This window comes from Pan paniscus, chromosome 1 (assembly GCF_029289425.2).
Source record: "Pan paniscus chromosome 1, NHGRI_mPanPan1-v2.0_pri, whole genome shotgun sequence".
Taxonomy (NCBI): domain Eukaryota; kingdom Metazoa; phylum Chordata; class Mammalia; order Primates; family Hominidae; genus Pan; species Pan paniscus.
In genome coordinates, this window is record NC_073249.2 from 132,528,747 (window position 1) to 132,551,898 (window position 23,152).

General features: G+C 35.3%; 1 protein-coding gene across 2 annotated transcripts in view; it reads right to left on the minus strand.

Moving 5' to 3' along the window:
* The window catches only part of ABCD3 (ATP binding cassette subfamily D member 3), a 100,630-nt gene that overhangs the window by 22,777 nt on the left and 54,701 nt on the right, over nucleotides 1-23,152 (minus strand). For both annotated transcript variants that reach the window (XM_003808440.6, XM_003808442.7), the window contains 12 exons: nucleotides 22,612-22,681; nucleotides 21,203-21,300; nucleotides 20,706-20,829; nucleotides 18,144-18,200; nucleotides 15,857-15,999; nucleotides 13,221-13,290; nucleotides 8,849-8,918; nucleotides 8,669-8,766; nucleotides 8,477-8,568; nucleotides 6,649-6,740; nucleotides 6,490-6,562; nucleotides 5,219-5,282 (listed from right to left, as the gene is read on the minus strand). In XM_003808440.6, the coding sequence (XP_003808488.1) occupies nucleotides 5,219-5,282; nucleotides 6,490-6,562; nucleotides 6,649-6,740; nucleotides 8,477-8,568; nucleotides 8,669-8,766; nucleotides 8,849-8,918; nucleotides 13,221-13,290; nucleotides 15,857-15,999; nucleotides 18,144-18,200; nucleotides 20,706-20,829; nucleotides 21,203-21,300; nucleotides 22,612-22,681 (1,051 nt within the window). The remainder of the gene's footprint in view (nucleotides 1-5,218; nucleotides 5,283-6,489; nucleotides 6,563-6,648; nucleotides 6,741-8,476; nucleotides 8,569-8,668; nucleotides 8,767-8,848; nucleotides 8,919-13,220; nucleotides 13,291-15,856; nucleotides 16,000-18,143; nucleotides 18,201-20,705; nucleotides 20,830-21,202; nucleotides 21,301-22,611; nucleotides 22,682-23,152) is intronic.

Here is a 23,152-nt window from a genome sequence, read left to right on the forward strand (position 1 = left end):
CACACACACACACACAATGAAATGGCATTCAACCTTTAAAATGAATGAAACTCTGACACATGCTACAATATAGATGAACCTTGAAAACATTATGCTAAATGAAATAAGCCAGCCACAAAAGGACAAATGCTGTATGACTTCACTTATATGTGATTCCTAGAGCAGTCAAATTCATAGACAGAAAGAATGAGAGGTTACCAGGGGCAAGGGAGAGGAAGGAAGGAGAGTTACTGTTTAATGAGTACAGAGTTTCTATTTGGGATGATAGAAAAGTTCTGGAAATAGATAGTGGTGGTGGCTGCATAACACTGTAAATGTACTTAATGCCACTAAATTATACACTTAGAAATGGTTAAAAAGCCAAATTTCATTTTTACATTTTAAAAACTTCTTAAATAAAAAACAATGAAGCAGCCTAACACATAGTTGATCTAAAAGATAATAACAATTTACACACATAATTGTTAAAGAGTCGTTCAGATGAATAAACTTTTTTCTGATAAAGAATCATTTTGATAGACTTCTTTTTAAATAACACAATTTCCTTATCACATAAAATTGAATATACTGAATGTTCCTCATAAAGCAAGGTTATCATATAAAATAACCATACTCTACTGTAACAGCGATGCCCTTAGAAGGTCCTAAAGTTCAGTGAGCTGGTAATTAAATGGTTCCCTGCTACTACGTTTTATTTGAGTAATGTTGGCCGTATATAAATTCTCCCCTCCTAACTGCTCTTTGTGGTTTACAATGGCATCAATATTCCTGCCTCCAATAATACCCTTCCACATTATTCGTTGCAGTATGCCAGGAAACCCCAAAAACAGATTTGTAATGATGTATATAAATAATAACCAGACTTACTGATATCCTGAGTTATCCTTTTATGCTCTAAATCAAGCCTGGCTAACCTACTCAGCATTCACTTTTCTTTACTCCACGGCATTAGGCAGTGTTGAACAAAACTTCCAATTATGACGTCAGCCATAAGCCAGTGATAATTTTTCTGTATTAAAAATTTATTAAGTACATACTTTTGTGGGGTTAAATTAAAACTAAAAGCCAAGAGTAACATTTACTGAAAATTAAGTTCTTAACAGCATTGTATTATTGGGGCTCTCAGAATGCTTTACCGGATCAACCAATGCTTTGAACTACCATATTCTTATCAATAAAAATATACCCCCCAAATAATACTCCTTGATAAATCCTACTTTCTATAAATTTATCATAACAAATAAAAAATTCTACACATAAAGTAAAAGAAAAATTATATAAAAGTATGGTGTTTATGAAGATTGATTAGTTTCTTTAAACACTATAAGTATACCTTACTGAAAAGGTAAAAATCTTAGTAACTTACAAAGTACTTGTTTTTGGAGACAGGATCTCACTCTGTAGCCCAGACTGGAGTATAGTGGTGCGATCTCCGCTCACTGCAACCTCTGCCTCACTGGCACAAGCGATCCTCCCACCTCAGCCGCCTGCGTAACCAGGACCAAAGGTGTGCACCACCACACCTAGCTAATTTTTTTGTATTTTTCACAGAGACGGGGTTTTGCCATGTTGCCCAGGCTGGCCTCAAACTCCTGAGCTCAAGCAATCCGCCCACCTTGGACAAAGTACTATTTTAATCCCCACATGGTAACCTGCAAGCTGTTACCTCTTAGGATCTCTCCAGTCTACATACTTCCCAGAATAATATCTAGACAGATAAATATGTCTGTACTGGGGAGTTTATAATGGAAAATGGTATAAAATCTCTTATTCCAAAGAGGTTTTAATATTTGGTTACAAATGTAACCCAAAAGGCAAATGAATCGTAAAGTAGGAAAGATTTATTTGAGGGGCCAAGTCTGTTTTATTATGCCTCTTTCCAAGAGAAAGAAATCTTTATTTTCAAGTAAGCCAGATGAGTAGAAAATAATTAGAGGCTGCAAAGAACTGAAGAACATTTGTTGATTATAGAAAGGCTATGTTAAGAAAAACAATAAAAAGACATAATGAATGTGAGAAACCCAAGTCTACTTTAGAATACTTTAAGTCAGAAAGAGATTAGAATTCGTAACAGTGAACCAAAAAGAAGTCAGAGAAACAGTTCCCAGGGGAGGAGAAAACAAGAATCACAGGATAAACACCAGGAAGTAAGGAACATGGTTATGAAGTAAAACACTCCAACAAGTAAGGACATAAGTGGGGACTCAAGACTTTCCAAATGAAACCCAAAAAAGAGAAAGAATTAAGGACATTTTTTTTCCCTTTATTTGCCACTTTTCAAAATAATGAGTATCATAATAAACTCATTAATTTAAACATTTTGATGTATTTTAATACAGGGTAGTTATTGTTCTTTTTTAATTTTATTATTATACTTTAAGTTTTAGGGTACATGTGCACAATGTGCAGGTTAGTTACATATGTATACATGTGACATGCTGGTGTGCTGCACCCATTAACTCGTCATTTAGCATTAGGTATATCTCCTAATGCTATCCCTCCCCCCTTCCCCCACCCCACAACAGTCCCCAGAGTGTGATGTTCCCCTTCCTGTGTCCATGTGTTCTCATTGTTCAATTCCCACCTATGAGTGAGAATATGCGGTGTTTGGTTTTTTGTCCTTGCGATAGTTTACTGAGAATGATGATTTCCAATTTCATCAATGTCCCTACAAAGGACATGAACTCATCATTTTTTTATGGCTGCATAGTATTCCATGGTGTATATGTGCCACATTTTCTTTATCCAGTCTATCATTGTTGGACATTTGGGTTGGTTCCAAGTCTTTGCTATTGTGAATAGTGCCACAATAAACATACGTGTGCATGTGTCTTTATAGCAGTATGATTTATAGTCCTTTGGGTATATACCCAGTAATGGGATGGCTGGGTCAAATGGTATTTCTAGTTCTGGATCCTTGAGGAATTGCCACACTGACTTCCACAATGGTTGAACTAGTTTACGGTCCCACCAACAGTGTAAAAGTGTTCCTATTTCTCCACATCCTCTCCAGCACCTGTTGTTTCCTGACTTTTTAATGATTGCCATTCTAACTGGTGTGAGATGGTATCTCATTGTGGTTTTGATTTGCATTTCTCTGATGGCCAGTGATGGTGAGCATTGTTTCATGTGTTTTTTGGCTGCATAAATGTCTTCTTTTGAGAAGTGTCTGTTCATGTCCTTCGCCCACTTTTTGATGGGGTTGTTTGTTTTTTTCTTGTAAATTTGTTTGAGTTCATTGTAGATTCTGGATATTAGCCCTTTGTCAGATGAGTAGGTTGCGAAAATTTTCTCCCATTTTGTAGGCTGCCTGTTCACTCTGATGGTAGTTTCTTTTGCTGTGCAGAAGCTCTTTAGTTTAATTAGATCTCATTTGTCAATTTTGGCTTTTGTTGTCATTGCTTTTGGTGTTTTAGACATGAAGTCCTTGCCCATGCCTATGTCCTGAATGGTAATGCCTAGGTTTTCTTCTAGGACATTTTTAAGACTATAAAAGTGAAATTATAGAAACGACAGAAGTCTATTAAATACAAACATAAGGGCTTTAAAAGAAAAGGCTTTGAACTAAAAAGAAAGTGACAGCTTTAGTGTGGTAACATCAAGACAAAATATTATTATGGACCATAATCATGATCCATCTATTCCAAGTATCCCAACCCCCTTTCTCATTGTGCTTCAGTCATGTGTGCCCCTATATTATTGGTATATTTTATTTCTGCATAAAGACAGAAGTGAGGGTAAGTAGGAGAAAGGGACAAGAGGCATTCTTCAACGAAGTCTCACGTCCTTTTTATCCTTGGACAGTGGCAATAAAGGGGCTACTGGAAATCAAGCCTGGCTACCTACTTTGCCAAAGGAACACTCAAGTGACTGAAGTACCTGGAGCTATGTGAGAAAACACTTCTGTGATATGTGGAGCTAGTCAATATTTACCAACTACATTTACATTTTCTGTACTTCTTGTATTTCCTGGCTTTGGAATAAATATGATAATGATAGAATACTCATTGTTGAATAAGTTCAAAGTACTTTGCATAACTAACAATTTTCATTTTTATAATTCATTGAGAAGAAAGTAGACATGTGCTTAATATAAATTACTGAGAGCAGAAAACTGAACACTTACTTAAGACTGTAACAAATTAAAAACAAGTCCAATAATTATATTCTTTATTTTATAAACTATCAGACAATATTCCTTCAAAGAAAGCAGTAGGAAAAAAATCCCCACATGAAACACAAACTACAGATGGCCATGCACATTAGCATGTGGAGAGGAATTCTAGAGCTGTGCTGTCCAATACCATAGCCACTACTCACATGTGGCTATTTAATTTTAAATCATATTAATTAAATTAAATTTTAAATTCAGTTTTGCAGCTGTACTAGTCACATTTCACATGCTCAATATCTACACATGGTTATTTTACTGGACAGTGAAAGTATAGAGCATTTCCATCATTGCAGAAAGTTCTACGGGAAAGTGTTGTTCTAGAGGAATGGTATCTAGAATGGGGAACATAGCCTATGTGATAGGAATTTGTTACTAATTATGAAGATTTCTGGATCTGAACCATTCATAAAGCCACAACATAGAGAAAACCTAAATAGTAACCCTTAAATCTGCAGTCTTACAAATCGTACAAAAACATTCATCTTTTGTCTTTTCTTTTTAATTTGGTCTGCCATATCCCATTTCATTAGCAGAGTATATTGAATCAACATCAGTTTTCACTTGGCATGGGATTTTACTTGTTTTAGGTGAGTGTCTATTTGTAGCGCTACTGTGCGGCTCTTCCCGTTTTCATCAGTAATAAAACAGTCTGTATTTTGTTTTTATAGGTACAAATCATCCTGTACAGTCACAACAATACCAGCCACACCATAAGTTTCTTTTTAATGTAAAGAGACTAAAATTATATTTGTGTGTTTAAATACTCATTTTACACTGGAGACTCCAATTTACTATATTTTCTATGACTTTCTTGACATAAACTTCATTTGCAAGAAGTTTTTTGGTAGTAGTATTTGAAATTCTGAAGTCCGGTCAATTAAGAAAAATAGATTTCTAAGCGTTTCAAAGACTTACTTTTTAAAGCAATTCTGTGCATTCAGAGACTAAGTCGAGCCTTAAAGTTACTTTAAATATTCAGGTAATCTTTTTCAGTTCACATTTTAAAGATGATTTAAGCTTTTATATGATCATTTAAAAACTTACTTCAAAATTAAGGTCTCGGATCAAAACATCTCCATTTGGTGTTGCTAAAGGAACATGATCAAACCTATAGAGGAAATTTAAAAAAAGAGAATTACTTTAAAGTATATAAGGAACTAATACAACTCAATACCAAAAATACAAATAACCTGATTTAAAAATGGGCAAAGAGCTTAAACACTTCTTAAAAGAAGAAATTCAGATGGCCAACAGGCATACGAAAAGGTGCTCAACATCTCAGTCATCAGGAAAATGCAAATCAAAACCACAATGAGACATCACCTCTCACCTGTTAGGATGACTATTATCAAAGAGACAAACGGTAAGTGTTGGCAAAGATGTGGAGAAAGGAAACCTTGTACATTGTTGGTGGGACTACAAATAGTACAGCTATTATGGAAAACAATATGGATGTTCCTCAAAAAATTAAAATTAGGACTACCGTATGATCTAGCAATCCCACTTCTGGGAACATTTCCAAAGGAAATAAAATCAGTATCTCAAAGAGAATCTTCCTCCCATGTTCACTCCAGCATTATTTACAATAGTCCATATATGGAAACTGCTTAAATGTCTTTCAACTGATGAGAGGATAAAGAAAATATAGTGTGTACAGTGTGTATATATTCACACACACACAAAATACACACAATAGAATATTACCCCACTTTTAAAAAAGAAGGAAACTGGGCCATTTTCAACATAGATGGATCTGGAGGACATTATGCTAAGCAAAATAAGCAAGACACAAAAAGAGAAACACTATGTGATCTTACTTGTATGTGGAATCTAAAATAGTCAAACTCATAGAAGTAGAGAGTAGGATGGTGGTTGCCAGGGGGTTAGGGAGAGAGGAAATGGGGGTAATATTGGTCAAATGGCACAACATTTCAGTGATGCCAGAAGAATAAATTCTGTAGATCCACTGTACTGGGACAATAGTAGAAAATACTATATTGTATACCTGAAATTTGCTAAGACACATCTAAATTAAATTCTCACTAAACACACAGAAAAATGGTAACTATGTAGAGGCGATAGGTAAATTAATTAGCCAAAACGTAATCATTTCACAACATACACAGATATCAAAGCATCAAGTTGTATACTTTAAATAATAATATACACAATTTTTAGGTCAATGATACCTCTAAGCTGTTTTTTAAAAAAGCAGAAATAATTTTAAACACTAAGCAATTGTAAGCTGAAAAAGAAAGACTACTATGAAGTTTAACAAACATTTATGGTGCTAAAAGACCTTTTTCTGTACGTACTTTATAATGTTATCTGCAATAATGATTTCTCCAGCACCAGGTATCAAGGGAATGACTTGTACTCCTTCAATACCTTAAATGGAAAATAGGTATTAAAGCATCATATTATGTCAGCAAACACTTAAAATTGTGACCTTAAACTGTGACACTCATATTTACCCTTTTCCTGTTGTGAGACCATTGTGCGCTCATATTTGCCATGATTTAAATCCTTCAGTACTTGCATTAATTCTGTAATCCGAGCAGTAAAACTAAAATTTTAGAAAAGGAAACCATAATCAAAACTCCAGACTATTGTCACATCTTTTATTTTATACAAACTTAAGTTCCTAAAATTATAATTTAGTATAAATGAAGTAACCTAACAGTCTCATCAACATAAAGTATTAATGATAACATGTGTGCTTTATTATGTTTCAGTAGGAGAGCAGGAATATAGGGATGAAGGAAGAGGTTTCCATAGGATCCCCAACTCAACAGATACTTCATTAATAGCCAAGCCAAGGCAGTTATTTGCTGAGAATTTTCAGGAGGTTTCTCTTGGATACTACAAAAGGACCACTACTAGTATATTCCTTAGACCCAGGAAGTATGGACTCTGATCTCTTGCTGAAGTGACCTATAAAGCCATGTATAAAGCTGGTCTTTCTATCCAAGGAAGGCATTTATTAAATGTATGCCGAATGCATGCTGCCTTCCTGCAAATGGAAGAATCTGAAAGATTCCCTCTTTCTTACTCTGAAGAGGGGAAAGATGAAGAGTTCTTATTATTAGATAGAAATCACTGTGGCAATAGAGAAAAATCAAAACTAACGACAAGAGGTTGGAGATAACAAAAATGACCATGATCGCCAAAGAGAAAGTATTCTGCATCGAAGAAGAAAACAGGATTTTTCTGTGAATAAAAAGCAGACACCTCCTAAAGCAAACTTTGGGAGGTGATGAATGTTTATGGTCTTGATGGTTTCACAGGCGTATAACTTATTCCCATATTCATCAAATTGTATACTCTAAATATGAACAGTTTCTTATATGTCAATCATACCTCAACAAAGTGGAAAAAAGAGAAAGAAAGGGGAACAGGGAGAGGGAGGGAGGGAGTGAAAGAGAAAGACACACACACCCACACAGAAAGAGAGCGAGAGAGAGAGAGTGAAAGGAAACACCCTAAAGGAACAGAAGCACCTTATATAGCATGAACTGTAAAGCCATAAGAAAAGTTAACAAGTAGGAAGAATGTTAGTATTCTCATGAAAGAGACTCTACTCATAGTAGTTAACAACTTCTATATTGCATGAAGACCGTAACTGCCACAGGAGCTAAGAAGGAGGAAAAAGAGAAATATGAAGATGGATCACAGGCCTAGGAAAGATATTAAGTCATCAAACTTCTTCAGGTGACCTAAAATTTATGGTGTTTTTTACACCATACCATGCCCTTTATATTGGAGATTGAAATACTGAAATCTTAATATTTAATTTCATTCTACTGTCTAAAGATAATTTTACTACTAGATAATATGACTACATTCACAAGCACACCTACAGATACAAGATAACGTCTCATTTTTTTCCCATTAAAGTCAACTTCATTTCTATTCATCTGTTTTGCTAGGTTGCCGGTATCTAAGATTCAAGAAAAAAAGGTATGGTAGAGGACAAGAAAATTTAAATGAGAAAATTCTATTCATCAACTTAGTTTTCTGTGAATTAAGACTGCCATGATTCAACATTTCCCAACTTAGCAAATACGTGTCCATGGAGCAAACAACTTGACAGCCTCTAATCTACTGTACTGCGCAAACCAGCTGTCTTCAAGAAACATGAAAAGTTCACCATCAGAAAAATCTTCCTTAATTTTCTATCAAAACCACCTTCCGGGGCTAAGAAATGTTGCCCCCTTATCTTAATCTCAACTGATAAAATCATTAAGGATAATATATTTTTAAAAATTATTTTCTGCAACTGCTCATTATTACTAATCTTACCCGGCCAATCTAGTCATTTCACGCCCAGCCAAAACTATTCGACCCAGAGCTTGAGACATTCGCAAAAGCATTCTTCCACTTTGGTAGTAATCCTTAAATAGAAATAAATATTAGTTTTTACTTATAGTTCTATGACTAAAAATTTGGCTTTATTTTTACTGTTACATTTTCATTGTATTATCATCAGTTTACCTCTAGAAGTTCCGAATGTGTACTCTTGAGATGTCGAGGATGAGACAAATCTAAGAAAGGGCGACTGACAACTAGGTAACCAACAACAGTGGCAAGGTCTGAAACCAAACAGGTAAGATTTAAAACAGTAACAGTATTTCACCTTTTCCACAAATCTCATCTCTTTCAAAATATACTTACATTTGGCAATAATACTATCAATGAAGCCCATTGAAAACCGAAACAAAATGAAATTATGTAGGTGTTCCACCTGGCAGAAAACAAAAACAAAAAACCATCTTTTTCTATGTATAAAAAACTGAATCTACTATAAGGATAAAACAAACTGTATAGTTCATTTATTCAACAAATATTTACTGAGTGCCCGTGATTTCTGTTTATATTCTGTTTATATTGTACATCACACCACCGAGGACAATGCTCTTCACAGAGCGGGTGCCAAACAAACACTTCATGAAACCATTTTTATGCAAACAGCATGGAAATTACATAAACAATTTTAACAACGCTGTTTCTCTTGCATGCAATAGCACAATGCTATTGTAGTCACCATGCTTTTGGATACACATATCCCAAAAGAGGACAACAATGAAAGCAAAAAGAACAGAGATTAACTAGTTTGAGTGAAACACTAGCTGTCTGGATTGGCACTGAATGCTTTGCTTTCAGTGGAGACACATGGTCTGTGCTTTATCTAAGAACTGTATTACACTCAATCTGAACTGAGTGCTAATGTAAATCAGTGCCACACAGCCTCAGTTTTAGCTTTAACATGAGCATGCATTGTCTTAAAACTACAAGTCTAAAACTGCTTTTTTATTCTGGAGTTGCAGTGTTCTCAAACTGTCCATCTACCAGATTATTCAAGGTCCTGCATGATCTGGCACTGAGTTCTATTTTTAAGGTCATATGCTTCTACTTTGCTCCTCCTCACCAAGCTCCAGAAATAACGGTTTCTCAAACATGTACCTTCTTAAGGATTTCCTCTTGCTCTTCTCACTGCCAGGAATACATTCCTCTAAGGTATTTATATTTTGTGACTCCTTCACTTTCATGTGGATTTCTGACTAAATGTCGCCTCCTCAAGAAAGATCTTGGCCATTCCAGCTAAAGTAGCTGGGCAATAGCCCCCTTCATATCTATCCCTTTATCCTGCTTCATTTTTGGCCACCGAATTCATTACTACCTGAAATTATACAGAACATCTAGTTGTTTATTTATTGTCTGCTCCACTAAAATGTGGCTTCCTGAGTACAGGGTAGCTTGTTAACAACTTGGTATCTTCTGCAACTAGACAATCTCTGGAACATTTATTCAATGACTACCATGTGTCAGACACTGTGCTCAAGCTGGAGATACAATGAATAGAACAGAGAAGGTCCCTGAATTTATGGAGTTTACATTCTAATGAAAGAGCATAACTAGTAAACAAGATAATTAGAGACTGTAATACAGTCATCCCTCGGTATCCAAAGGGGACGGGATTGGTTCCAGGACCTTCTGGATACCAAAATCCATGGATGCTCAAGTCCCTGATGAAAAATGGCATAGTATTTGCATATACCTGAGCACGACATCCCATACACTTTATTTACTTTTTGAGACAGAGTCTCACTCTGTCACCAAGGCTGGAGTGCAGTGGTGCCATCTTGGCTCAGTGCAACCTCCGCCTCCTGGGTTCCAGTGATTCTCCTGCCTCAGCCTCCCGAGTAGCTGGGATTATAGGCCCCCGCCACGACAACCGGCTAATTTTTGTATTTTTAGTAGAGATGGGGTTTTGCCATGTTGGTCAGGCTGGTCTCGAACTCCTGACCTCAACTGATCTGCCCGCCTCAGCTTCCCAAAGTGCTGGGATTACAGGGGTGAGCCACCGCAACTGGCTCATCCCAAACACTTTAAGTCATCTCTAAATTACTTATAAAACTTAATACAATGTAAATAGCTATTACACTAATGTCTGTATTGTTCAGAGAATAATGACAAGAAAAAAATATGTGTACATAAGTACAGACACAATTTCTTTTTCTGAATATTTTCAATCTGTGTGTGGTTGAATCCATGGATTTGGAACCCACAGATGCAGAGGGTTGACTGCAAATATATATATACTTTTAAGGAAAGATGATGATTAAAACAGGAAGTAACTGTTGGAGGCCATTTCAAATAGGCTGATCAGAGAAGACAAAGCTTCAATAAGGTGTTAACATTTGGGCTGAAAATCTAAAGGATGAGAATAAGCAAGCCGTGTGGAGAGCAAACTGGTGAACTGCAGGCCCCTGAAAAATTACCTTAAATGCATTCTACCAGTGAGCCCTCTAAAAGTTCTGCCATGTTAAATACCGACGAGGCAAAAATCCAATTTCTGAAATAATTTAAAATGACAATTTCTTTAACCTCTTTAACTCATCTAAAATATACATTTAATTTCACAAACTTCAGACTTCCACTAAAATGTAAGCTCCTTAAAGGCAAGATTTTATCCATCACGTCCACCACCATCATCCTTAGCACCTGGAGTGAGCACAGGCAACTAGACGGCATTCAATATCTTTTGAATAAATAATGGAATAAAAGTACTTGAATTCAAATTTTCCAAGTGGCAATTAAATAAAAACTGAAGTAAAGCTTTCACAAGAAACAATGCTTATATTCTTTAAAACAAAAAGCCAGTAAACTCTGACCCATAGTCCAAATCTAGCCTGCTACTTGTTTTTTTAAGTAAAGTTTTACTAGAACATAGCCACACCCACTCATTCATGTATTATATATAGCTACTCTTGAGTAGCAGAGCTGAATAGGTGCAAGACACTGTGTGGTATGAAAAGCCTAAAATATATACATACTATCTTGCCCTTTATGGAAAAAGTTTGCTGACTCTTGCTTTACATAATAATCTTTATTGTATTTTCATGAATGCTTCAGGAACAAATTCTTTCTGTGGGAATCACTAAATAAGGCTCCTAAGCAACCTCTGTAAAAATACACTTAATATTTTTTTTTATGTTTTTGATTATACTTTAAGTTCTAGGGTACATGTGCACAACGTGCAGGTTTGTTACATATGTATGCATTTGCCATGTTGGTGTGCTGCACTCATTAACTCGTCATTTACATTAGGTGTATCTCCTAATGCTATCCCTCCCCCAGGCCCCCACCCCACAACAGGCCCCGGTGTGTGGTGTTCCCCACCCTGTGTCCAGGTGTTCTCATTGTTCAATTCCCACCTATGAGTGAGAACATGCAGTGTTTGGTTTTCCGTCCTTGCAATAGTTTGCTCAGAATGATGGTTTCCAGCTTCATCCATGTCCCCACAAAGGACATGAACTCATAATTCTTATGGCTGCATAGTATTCCATGGTGTATATGTGCCACATTTTCTTTGTCCAGTCTATCACTGATGGACATTCAGGTTGGTTCCAAGTCTTTGCTATTGTGAATAGTGCCACAATAAACATATGTGTGCATGTGTCTTTATAGCAGCATGATTATAATCCTTTGGGTATATACCCAGTAATGGGATGGTTGGGTCAAATGGTGTTTCTAGTTCTAGATCCCTGAGGAATCGCCACACTGTCTTCCACAATGGTTGAACTAGTTTACAGTCCCACCAACAGTGTAAAAGTGTTCCTATTTCTCCACATCCTCTCCAGCACGTTGTTTCCTGACTTTTCAATGATCGCCATTCTAACTGGTGTGAGATGGTATCTCACTGTGGTTTTGATTTGCATTTTTCTGATGGCCAGTGATGATGAGCATTTTTTCACGTGTCTGTTGGCTGCATAGATGTCTTCTTTTCAGAAGTGTCTGTTCATATCCTTTGCCCACTTTTTGATGGGGTTGTTTTTTTCTTGTAAATTTGTTTAAGTTCTTTGTAGATTCTGGATATTAGCCCTTTGTCAGATGGGTAGATTGCAAAAAATTTCTCCCATTCTGTAGGTTGCCTGTTCACTCTGATGGTAGTTTCTTTTGCTGTGCAGAAGCTCTTTAGTTTAATTAGATCCCATTTGTCAATTTTGGCTTTTGTTGCCATTGCTTTTGGTGTTTTAGACATGAAGTCCTTGCCCATGCCTATGTCCTGAATGGTATTGCCTAGGTTTTCTTCTAGGGTTTTTATGGTTTTAGGTCTGACATTTAAGTCTTTAATCCATCTTGAATTAATTTTTATATAAGGTGTAAGGAAGGGATCCAGTTTCAGCTTTCTACATATGGCTAGCCAGTTTTCCCAGCACCATTTATTAAACAGGGAATCCTTTCCTCATTTCTTGTTTTTGTCAGGTTTGTCAAAGATCAGATGGTACACTTAATATTATTTTAATAAATCTATGCAATTTTATAAATGGGCACTTGAATATATTGATATGATAGTTTTTAATCTCATATTTTTTATTAAAAATGCAGTATAAAATCCTTTATAGCTATTTTTCAAAATATCTTTAAGATATGTATACATACGTGTGTGTTTGTGTGTGTGTGTATGTGTGTCGGCCATAGGCAAAACAAACAAACAAAAAAAACCCTTTCCATAACATGAACCTCAAGTGTGTTATCTTACCAGTTTTCGGAAGACTGAGTGGACTGTCTGCTTTTCTCTTTTATTCCCATTGTAAAAGGCAATTTCTTCACTATTAAAGAAAATAATTTAGCAATTAATTTTAATGTTACCTATGCTTGGAAAATAATTGAAATACAGTATATGATGGCTGAATGTTTGTATTTAAATGGACATTTTGTGACTAACAGCTTATCTGGTGCATCTCAAGCCACAGTCTATACCTGAGATTCTGTTCCTAGCTCAGCTGATCGGAGCACAGGAATACACCCCTGACTGAATCATATGCTGGACTGCAACCTATGGCATAGGTATCCTGGCTGCAAAAGACATACTGCACGAATTCTCAGAAATTCGAAATTAGAGAAAGAAGTTGCTGTGATGTACAGAAAGGCAGGGCTGGGACCAACATTGCAGACTTCAAGTTAAAGTAGAGGCCCAAACAAGAAAGAGATGAAAAAGCAACAGCTAGAAAAAGATGGATAGTGATGACTTGACATACAGCCTTTTAAAGACAGAAAAGCAGGCTAAGTCCCACCGGCTTCAAAGTGCCAGCTCCCAGGAGGAAACCCTGGAACCCCATCATATCCTCACAACAATTCCACGTTTCCTGAGCAGATGTGCATGGGTCCACAAGGGCCACAGGGATCACGACTAGAAAAAAAGGGTATTTTATAGATGAAGAGAAGTTCAGTGTAGTTAAGTAAATTTGTAAAGGTTGCAGAGCCAGCAGGTCAGGGAGCTGAAATCATAACTCCTATCTGACCCTAACATTTATAGTCTTTCTATTACACAGGAATGATGTAAGCTTTCCCAGCAAAGTACCTCTTATGGCAGAGGAAAATATTTATAGAGAAGTCTAGAAGGCAAGGTTGAAATATTTCTTTAAAGTCTCTTTTTTCCCCTAAACAATTTATGTTTTATATTTCTATTTTGAAATGGACCTGCGTTTTTCATAAAAACAAGGTACCACCTACCTCAACCACTTCAAGTAAAATTAACTTCCCATAAGATATGACACATTTGTCACGTGTTTCATGGTTTCCTTGACACAATGACACAGCGACTCAGAGTATAAGAAGCCTACAATTCTATACCTCTAATTACTTTTTTTAAAAAACTTCCTTCTATCTCCTCTCCACACCTAAGCCTATGGAAGAAGATGAGGTGAGGATTCTCCTCCTGAACTGAGTCATTTTAGCCTTAATGAAAAATCTGAAAGGATAAAACATCCTGGAATATTGATGGCTGCCCATCCAACATCTATTCTCTTCATTGTTCTTCTTCCTAAAATAATCCCAACTTTCGTAAAGTTATCTATTATTTTCCATGTACCCTAATGCTTTAGGAATGCCTCAACCCCATTTATAGGGTCCCAACTGGTCTAAGCCAATCACTTTGCTGTGATTGCTTTAGGCATGGTCAAGTAACAATTCCAGCCAATAAGATATGAGGGAAAGTCAGTTGTGGGACTCTTGGGAAAGGTTTCTTTGCTCTCATAAAGACACACCAGGCGAGATGGCCCCTTTTTGTTTCTGGAGCTTTCTGCAGGGGAGAGGAGCTAGTGAAATCTGTATCTGCTATCGCCATCTTGTGGTCACAAGAAGAATTAGCCCGAGGAATGGGGCAGCATACAAAGCAGGGCAGAGCCAAGAGAACACCAGAGAGCCAGAGCCCTGATAATGCCATACCTGGAACTGCCCTGTCTTAAGGGTTCTCACGTGAAGCAGTGAGTGTTCTTATTACTGGAGCCATGAGTCATGCTTTCTGCTTCTTTCACTAAAAGGCATCTTTCATTTACTTGGCAAATCACCTCTTAACTCTATTCCGCTGCCTCCCTAGAGCAAAAAACCCTATTTAAAACTTGTACTATTTTAGCAATCCAAGGAAATAAAGGAAGAAGGAACTGTCATTTGCAAATGCCTATAGAGTAGAATATTAAATACATATTAGAACCCTCAAAATGACTTAACATTAACAGATCAATATATGAGAACATTTATTGAGCAGTTGCTCCATATAAAAAACTGAGCTGGAAGCTTTATATATATTATCAAATTTAATCCTCATCGCAACCCTATATTATCTACCTATTATAAACAAAAGTGAAACTATGAATAATTCGCTAAAATCAAATACATGCAACTGATAAGTGGAAGAGGTAGATTTTGAAGCTAGTATGGCTGGCTCCAAAGTCCACACTTTTTCTTCCTATCTTACATTTAAAAAACTCTAGAAAATAGGTAGAGGCACATGCAGTGACAGTGAATCATTGAGCATTATGAACAGTCAAAATAAAAATATTTGTGGAAGAATTGAGACAAAATTTTCCTGGAACAGGTATTGTAAGTTGAAATTTGAATTGTAAACTGATTATGTCTAAAGTAAAATTAACAGAAAATTCATCAACAGAAGGTATGAACAGGTGAATCAGGAATACTACATGGTTAGTAAGAAAAAGAGTTCAAAATATTCATGATTACTACTTATAAAACTAGTCTCTTTCATAATGTATATTTTCAACACAATATGCACATTATTACAGTAACAGTGTCACTAGACTTTTTGGAGTCAATTTAAATGACATCAATATCCACAGAAATTAATTTTTAGCAAGGCTTTAATGCATTTGTCTTTACCTGTTTGTGATGAGCCGAGAATTAACATATCTATATTCTCCTTCATACTTTTGCTCAGTTATTGTCATCTTACCAATGGGTCTTCGAAGTCGAGTTAGGAATAGCCCAGAAACAACCAAGTAGGCCATCATGCTCGCTGGGCCCTATTATTATTGGGAGAGAAAGATACACAAAGTTCTGGGATATAATAATAAATTCACTTAGATACAAACATGTACAATTTTTATAATTAACCTCAATGACTGAAAGAAATTGCCCTACTGGGTAATTTTTTCCCTTTGTTTTTTTTCTGAAAAAGTACACTGTAGCCTCTACACTTTTACTACTCATGGGCTTTTCCTCTTACCACTGTAGCTTATCCCTCAGCTCTCCTATATTTTGCTCACCTAAAAACTCCTAATTGCAGTTCTCAGTTTTTCTATGTTATCTAACACTCTCCTGTTGGAACTCTTCCTGATAATCTCTTAAGATTCCACAATAATTCTTAGACCTCTTTTTCTTGCCTTCTTTTTTAATGTTAATATTCCCTTAAACTCCTTCCTTAGTTCTCTTCTCATCTCAAATCTATACCTCTAGTCCTATCACTCTTATGAACCCAAGAAATAAGTACTACACATCTTTACCTTAATACTGTGCAGATGCCTCAAGTTCAGCTCCCCTTGAACGAGCTCTGTCTTTCCCTGCGTGTACATCTTGCTTCTAGCTGCTGTACTATGTATTAATAACTTTGTAGGTGACCTCATCACCCATTGACCATCCCAAGAGAAAAAGAAAGGTATGCTTGAAGCATACCTTTCCAAGTTCATCATAGGCACTTCCCTCATTCCCCTATATACCCTATACTCTGCCATGCTAAAATAAATGTTTCCTGAACAGTTTCCATTCAGTGAGGTTGTTCTTATGTTTGGCAAGCCTGACATAATCTAATGGATGTTTACTTACCTCCCCAAAGTAGCTCAGATATCACCTCCAGTTCTTCTTGGCACTAAATACTTTCTTGAAACTTCTATTACTAAACTTTATCATGCTGCATCATAATTGTTTGACTATCTACCTGTTTTACCACATTGTAATTCCTCTTCAGCAGGAATTGTGTCTTACTTATCTTTTTATTCCTACTATCTAGCACAATATATGTGCTAGTAAGTATTCGAGATTAAAAAAAAAAAGTAAATCTGATCAATTCAATGCATTTCAACAACTACTACAAATGTGGACCAAAAAGATAACTAAAACAGTTTCTGCCTTTAAGAAATGCAGAATCAGATAACAAGTAGACATGGAGACATATTTAAGTATCACAAAAATGTAGTTAAGTACCATAAAAATATGACTGCAAGGAGACAAGAAGGATTTGGCCTATTCACTTGGTTATAGTAAAACAAAATACAAGAATGATAAAACCTGGATCACAAGACAGCAAAGAATTAGGAAAATAAACAGAAAAATTCGAAAAACAAAACAAAGCAAAACCAAAACCCTGCTTTCCCAGTGTTTTGGAAAGCAACAAAAACCAGTATGGAAATAATTTATTAATCAACTGAAATGCATATACACACATACACATATGTGAAACAAACCATACTATTATATGGCTGTGTTATAAATATGTAACAATAACATTACATATTAAATGACTAAAGTTACATTTCAATAAGATAACTCAAAGAAAACTTAAAAGTGATTCTTGCCATCACAAATATCAGAGACTTGGATAATAAGGCTCATGGGATAGCCAACCATTTACATTATAAAATATTCTTGGAACTGTTACACCCACTCTAAATGTATCGTTATTTTAACATTAGAATTTCATATTAAAATGGATGTCTCCATATCTCTTTTTAGACATTACTTTGAAACAATAAGTACAAGTATATTCATGGTTTAAGAACTTCTGTTTTATTATTATTTTTTAAAGAAGCGGGTCTCGCTTTTTGTCCAGGCTTGTCTCGAACTCCTGGATTCAAGCGATCCTCCCATCTCAGCCTCCCAAAGTGCTGGGATTACAGGCATGAGCCACCACGCCTGGCCAACACATTTGTCTGGTTTTTAATGCCACAAAATTTTTCCAAGTACCTAATTTAAGGAAAATTAAAAAGAAAAATTAGTACTTCTAAAATCTCGAATGAAGTATTATTTTATAACCAGACTTTGATAGGTAAATCATGTGAAAATACCTTCTTTGAGATCTACAAAAATTCTTACAGGCCATCAAGCTATTCACAATATGTATTTCAAATATCATATTATATCAATTTAAAAGTTGAAATAAAAGCAGACTCACCTGAGCTCCAATTGCACTCGTTAACTTAAAGATATACAAAACTATGTCTAAAAATGGCTGTAAAATAAATATTAGAATACACAGAATTAAAACTAAAGCACTAGAATGATAGCTAATACAACATGTTAACTATAAAATGTCATTAAACATTTAATATATAATTATCAACATGTAGAGGTCCCACTATGTACAATGTACTGTGATAGTAAGTAGATCAAAGAATACATGAAAGATAACAGTTTTCCTCTCAAGAAACTTAAAATGGGAACAGCTTACACAATGTCTACTGACCATCAAGTAGGAAAAACATTTATCACTTTCCATCAACTAAGATACCTCTACTGTGATAATTAACCACTAGTAACTCAGTAATGTGTCAATATAATGTAAAGACACTGAATAAAATGACCTGAGATGTAACCCCAAATCTGCTACCAGTTTGTTTCTACATATCTTCACCTGTAAAGTGAGGAGCTTTTCCTGCTCCAATATTGTTTGACTCTATTACTTTATCACTTCTATGGCAAAATAATCAAGTAAGCCATTGAATCTAATTTTGTGATATAAAACTCAAGTCTCTAGAACCAAAATAACACATTAATATACTGCTCTTCACACACAGAGACAACTCAACTAATGCACCATCAGCTGCATTAGTTTGAAATGTTTTTCAAGAAACACAAATTGTGTTCATTCACTTTAAGTCAACAGCCACTGCTCGCGCCTCCACTTTTTTTTTTTGAGATAGGGTCTGGCTCTGTCACCCAGGCTGGAGATCTTGGCTCACTGCAGCCTCTGGAGTAGCTGGGAGTACAGGCGCACATTACCATGCCTGGGTAATTTTTGTATTTTTTGTAGATGGGGTTTCACCATGTTGCCCAGGATAGTCTTGAACTCCTGGGCTCAAGTGATCTGCCCACCTTGGCCTCCCAAAGTATTGTGATTGCAGGGATGAGCCACTATGCCCGGCCAACAGCCAGCACTTTCTAATCCACATTATTACTAGGATAGATGGCTTGGTTTGTTAACTAGCTTGTTTCAACATCTACCTTTCCCTTTCCTTTTTTTTTTTTTTTTTTGCCTTATAAATTATCAAGAAGCTAGAGATACTTATAAAATTCAAGAACTGTTAAAACTTATGACAAAAATAATGACTCATAATTTAAGTTGGAGGTCAATTAGATGTTTAAAACATCTAACTTACACACTGGTGCACAGCCCCACTACAAATACTTAATTTAATATTCTTCTGTATTCCAGATGTGACAAAACCTGAGACTTGCTCAAGTGCCAAGATTTAAAGAATACATAATGTCTATAAAATTACATGGAAAGTTGTATAGATACACCCCCCATTCCCACCATGCATGCATGCATACACACACACATACACACACAGAGACAGAGAGAGAGAGAAAGAGAGAGAACAAACTTTCAAATGTGGTAATGGGAACAGAAAAGAAAGCTTAATTACTGAACTATTTGTAGTTGTCAGAGTTCCTGAGTTTGGGATCAGTTAGCAAAGGCTTCTGGAGAGCTAAATAAATAACAAAGTTGGGCTGGAAGTGAAAAGCATTGGGCCTGGGCATGAGGAGAGCAGCTCTTGTGGATATATATCTCTAAGAATTGCCTTCCCTCCATCCACCTGGTTGAAGCAAGAACATTCCTATTCTTACAATGTGACCCAGTCCTTTTTATAGTTTTGGTTTTCTTTTGTCTCAAAACTGTATATCTAGGTCAACTGTGACCAGAGGCAAAGATACTATCATTGGTCCAGTATGAGACAAGCTCCTAGCCAACACCAAGGGAAGTCACATGAGTTAGAGTGGGAACTGAAGCATCTCAGATGAAGGGGGAGGGGATGCTGGGCAGACTATTTTATAGGTGCCTACTACATATCATAGTCAATGCAAGAGATAATGGCAAAGAAGAGGGTTTAATAAGAAGACTACAGCAAAAGCTGTAAGGGTGGTGAGATAACATGACTAAGATAAGAACTGGAGAAATCAGTGAGAAGAAGGAAAACTGACTAAGGCCGATCACAGTCAGGAGCTTTGGCAATATTCTGAGGAGAATGGGAAAAACAGTAATTAGAAAACTGAAATATACTTGCATCTTGTGAAATTTTTTGACTACTACTTACTAATGATCTATTAGAATTAAAGATACTGAAGCAGAGAAATGGGCAGAAAGGAAGTCCTAGTCTAGTGTTATAAGTGTGGAGTTAGAAATATAAATTGACAGTCAATCTCTAACAATGGCCGGATGCACACAGGTCAAAAGATGAGAATTCAAATTTCTGTTGTTTTAACGGAATCAACCTGCAAAATTCTTAGAAAATCCTTATAAGACACTAAATTATCAGTTCTTTGCCAAAGTACCTCACAAAAATAATAGAAAAAATTAAAATAATTAAAACTATTACAACTCTAATTTTCTTATAAAAGCATTAAATATTTACATGCTGCTGTAATGTCCATAAAATCAATTCTATATAAATTTGCTTAGATTCAAAATTCAAAAAATTAAACAAATAATCTTTTAAAAAGGAGAGAAACTTACCTTACTAAGATTTGAATACAGATCGACTACACTGTTACAAAATTTTTCTACATCTTGTGTAAGCAGCTGGTCTGGATTAGCTATTCTGTTGTCCAGATTTCCCATTTTATAATATGTGAAAGCTCTAAAATAGCAAGAAGAAAAGTGATTTTAAAACAAGTGACTTTAAAGATAAAACAACAACAAAAAAATCATATTACACCACCTAGCTCAAATACATAGAAACAAAAAAGTTTGGAGCCAGAAGAGATCCTATTGATTGCCCTAACTGATTTTTAGAGAGGAGGACACAAGTCCAGAAAATGATGACTTGTCAATTAATGGAAGAGCCAGGACTAGATTCCAAATAACTGAAAGGTTGTTCCCAACATGCTTCTGTACCTAAGAGCGGTTTTCTTAGAAAACATACAATAAATAAGAAAAACTGCTATATTGATCAGCTTCATAAATACTCTTCTATTTAAATATTTTTAATATAAAAATAGGTTATCACTTACTGAAGATACTCCTCATAGAGGTATTTAGTGAGCCTTACTCGGAAGCACAGTTTAAGCTCATTTAACCCATACTTCAAGAAGTTATTAACCAGAGAGATCTAAAACAAACAAACAAACAAATATTATTGGTTTTGCTTTTCATTTCTGCTTACTAAACTATAATTTATTTCTCTATTATTTCCTGTGTCCCAAATCCTATAATTTTTATAATTTAGTCCAAATTTATATAATTCAGTTCTGTTTTACTTTACTGCATTTAGCTAAACCAAATGTACCTGGTTTGAATTATTCTATGTTAAAGTTTACATGGAATATGTTAATATCACTAATTATGTGACATACCTTGCCCATTTTTTTTGGTAAATGGGCAAAAAGTCAAATATACCCCCTTTCTAGCCAATGTAAAGACTTGCTTTTAGGAGTTCAGACATTTATATTTTCTGTTTCCTACTATCAGCACTACAACCCTAGACAACGGAATTCTATATACACTATATTTGCATTTGTTAAAAAAAAAACACTACAGGTTTTACAGTAACTAATGCTATTTTCCAGATTATTTCTAGAGCCATCTTTACTAACATTTTCCATTGTTACATTACAAATTTTCTCAAGTGGTCTTTGCTGAATCTTAATCTTTGATATCTATGTTGCTTATTCCAATTGTTTATTTTAAAAAGTCTAAAAGCTATGTAGCTCCAACTTCCAGCTTTATTAAACAAGAATTTCTGGCAATTTCAACATAACTGGATTTTACAACCAAGCTTCTCATTTTTACCCACAAATTCAGATTATTACATTCTTACAGTGCCAAGAAAATTAAAATGAGAACCAAACTAAGAAAATCACTTACATTTTAGACTAAACAATTTATCTGTAAAAAATTCAGACCATAAATTCCAATTTAACTTAAAGTAAATTAGTAGTTCAAGTTACTGTAATAGTTTATGGCCTAAAGTAACCAGGATGATTTGCATTCCCCCCTCTAAATCCCCCCAACTCCCCAAGTTGCCCCCTGCCCATACCCATTTTGCAATGACTGGAATCATTTCTGGTTGTTAGAACTAGGACAAGGGTGCTACTGCTATCTAATGGTCATCGATGATGCTAAACACTGAAGAAAACCTGGACTGAAGGTTAAAAAAAAAAAATGCCAAAAAACCCCTCACCCACATACGTATGTATATGAATATATATACACATTATAAATGAAATTAAACCAAACATAATCCCTTTTTTATCTAGTATGAAGGTTTACATTGAAAATTATATTATAAATTACAAAACTAAACTGAAAATAGGAACTTAGTATCATAAGTCTTTAAAGAATTTAATAAGTAAAACCCTTAAAGATTTTAATAAGATGCAAATTTCCTGTGTTAAAAAGATTTTTAATGAATTAAACTTACAAGAGGCATGGCAGCGATGAAGTTGAGTAAGTATCTCTTGAAATCTTTCCTGCTACGACCAATGATACCACTGCAAACCACCACATGCAATGCATTAGTTGCAAAAGAAGCAAAATCTAACACTAGGAAAACTTCTGTAAAGCTCTAAAATTACTCTTGGAAACTTCTATTAAATCAAAACAATCAATAAAAAAGATGCTAAAAACCACTTTTTTGCAAAAACATGTTTGCAACTTTAAAATGTCATCATTTTGAACTTGCTGGAACCTCATCCTGCAAATGGCAAAATTAAACAGAATGATAACTAATTATTTCTTAGTAAAAATGGCTGCTTTAAAAAAAGGCTTAAGTGGCTACAAAAGAAACTAAGCTAGCATAACAATTAACAACTTTATAGCCCCAGGAATGGGTTATTATGAATAAACAAAGTACCATTTGTTTGTTTTAAAATATTTTAACAATCTGATTCTCATTTGTGTGAACTAATGGCAGGGAGACAGACTAATGGGGATCAGCAAAGGGTCAAGAGTAAATATTTTAG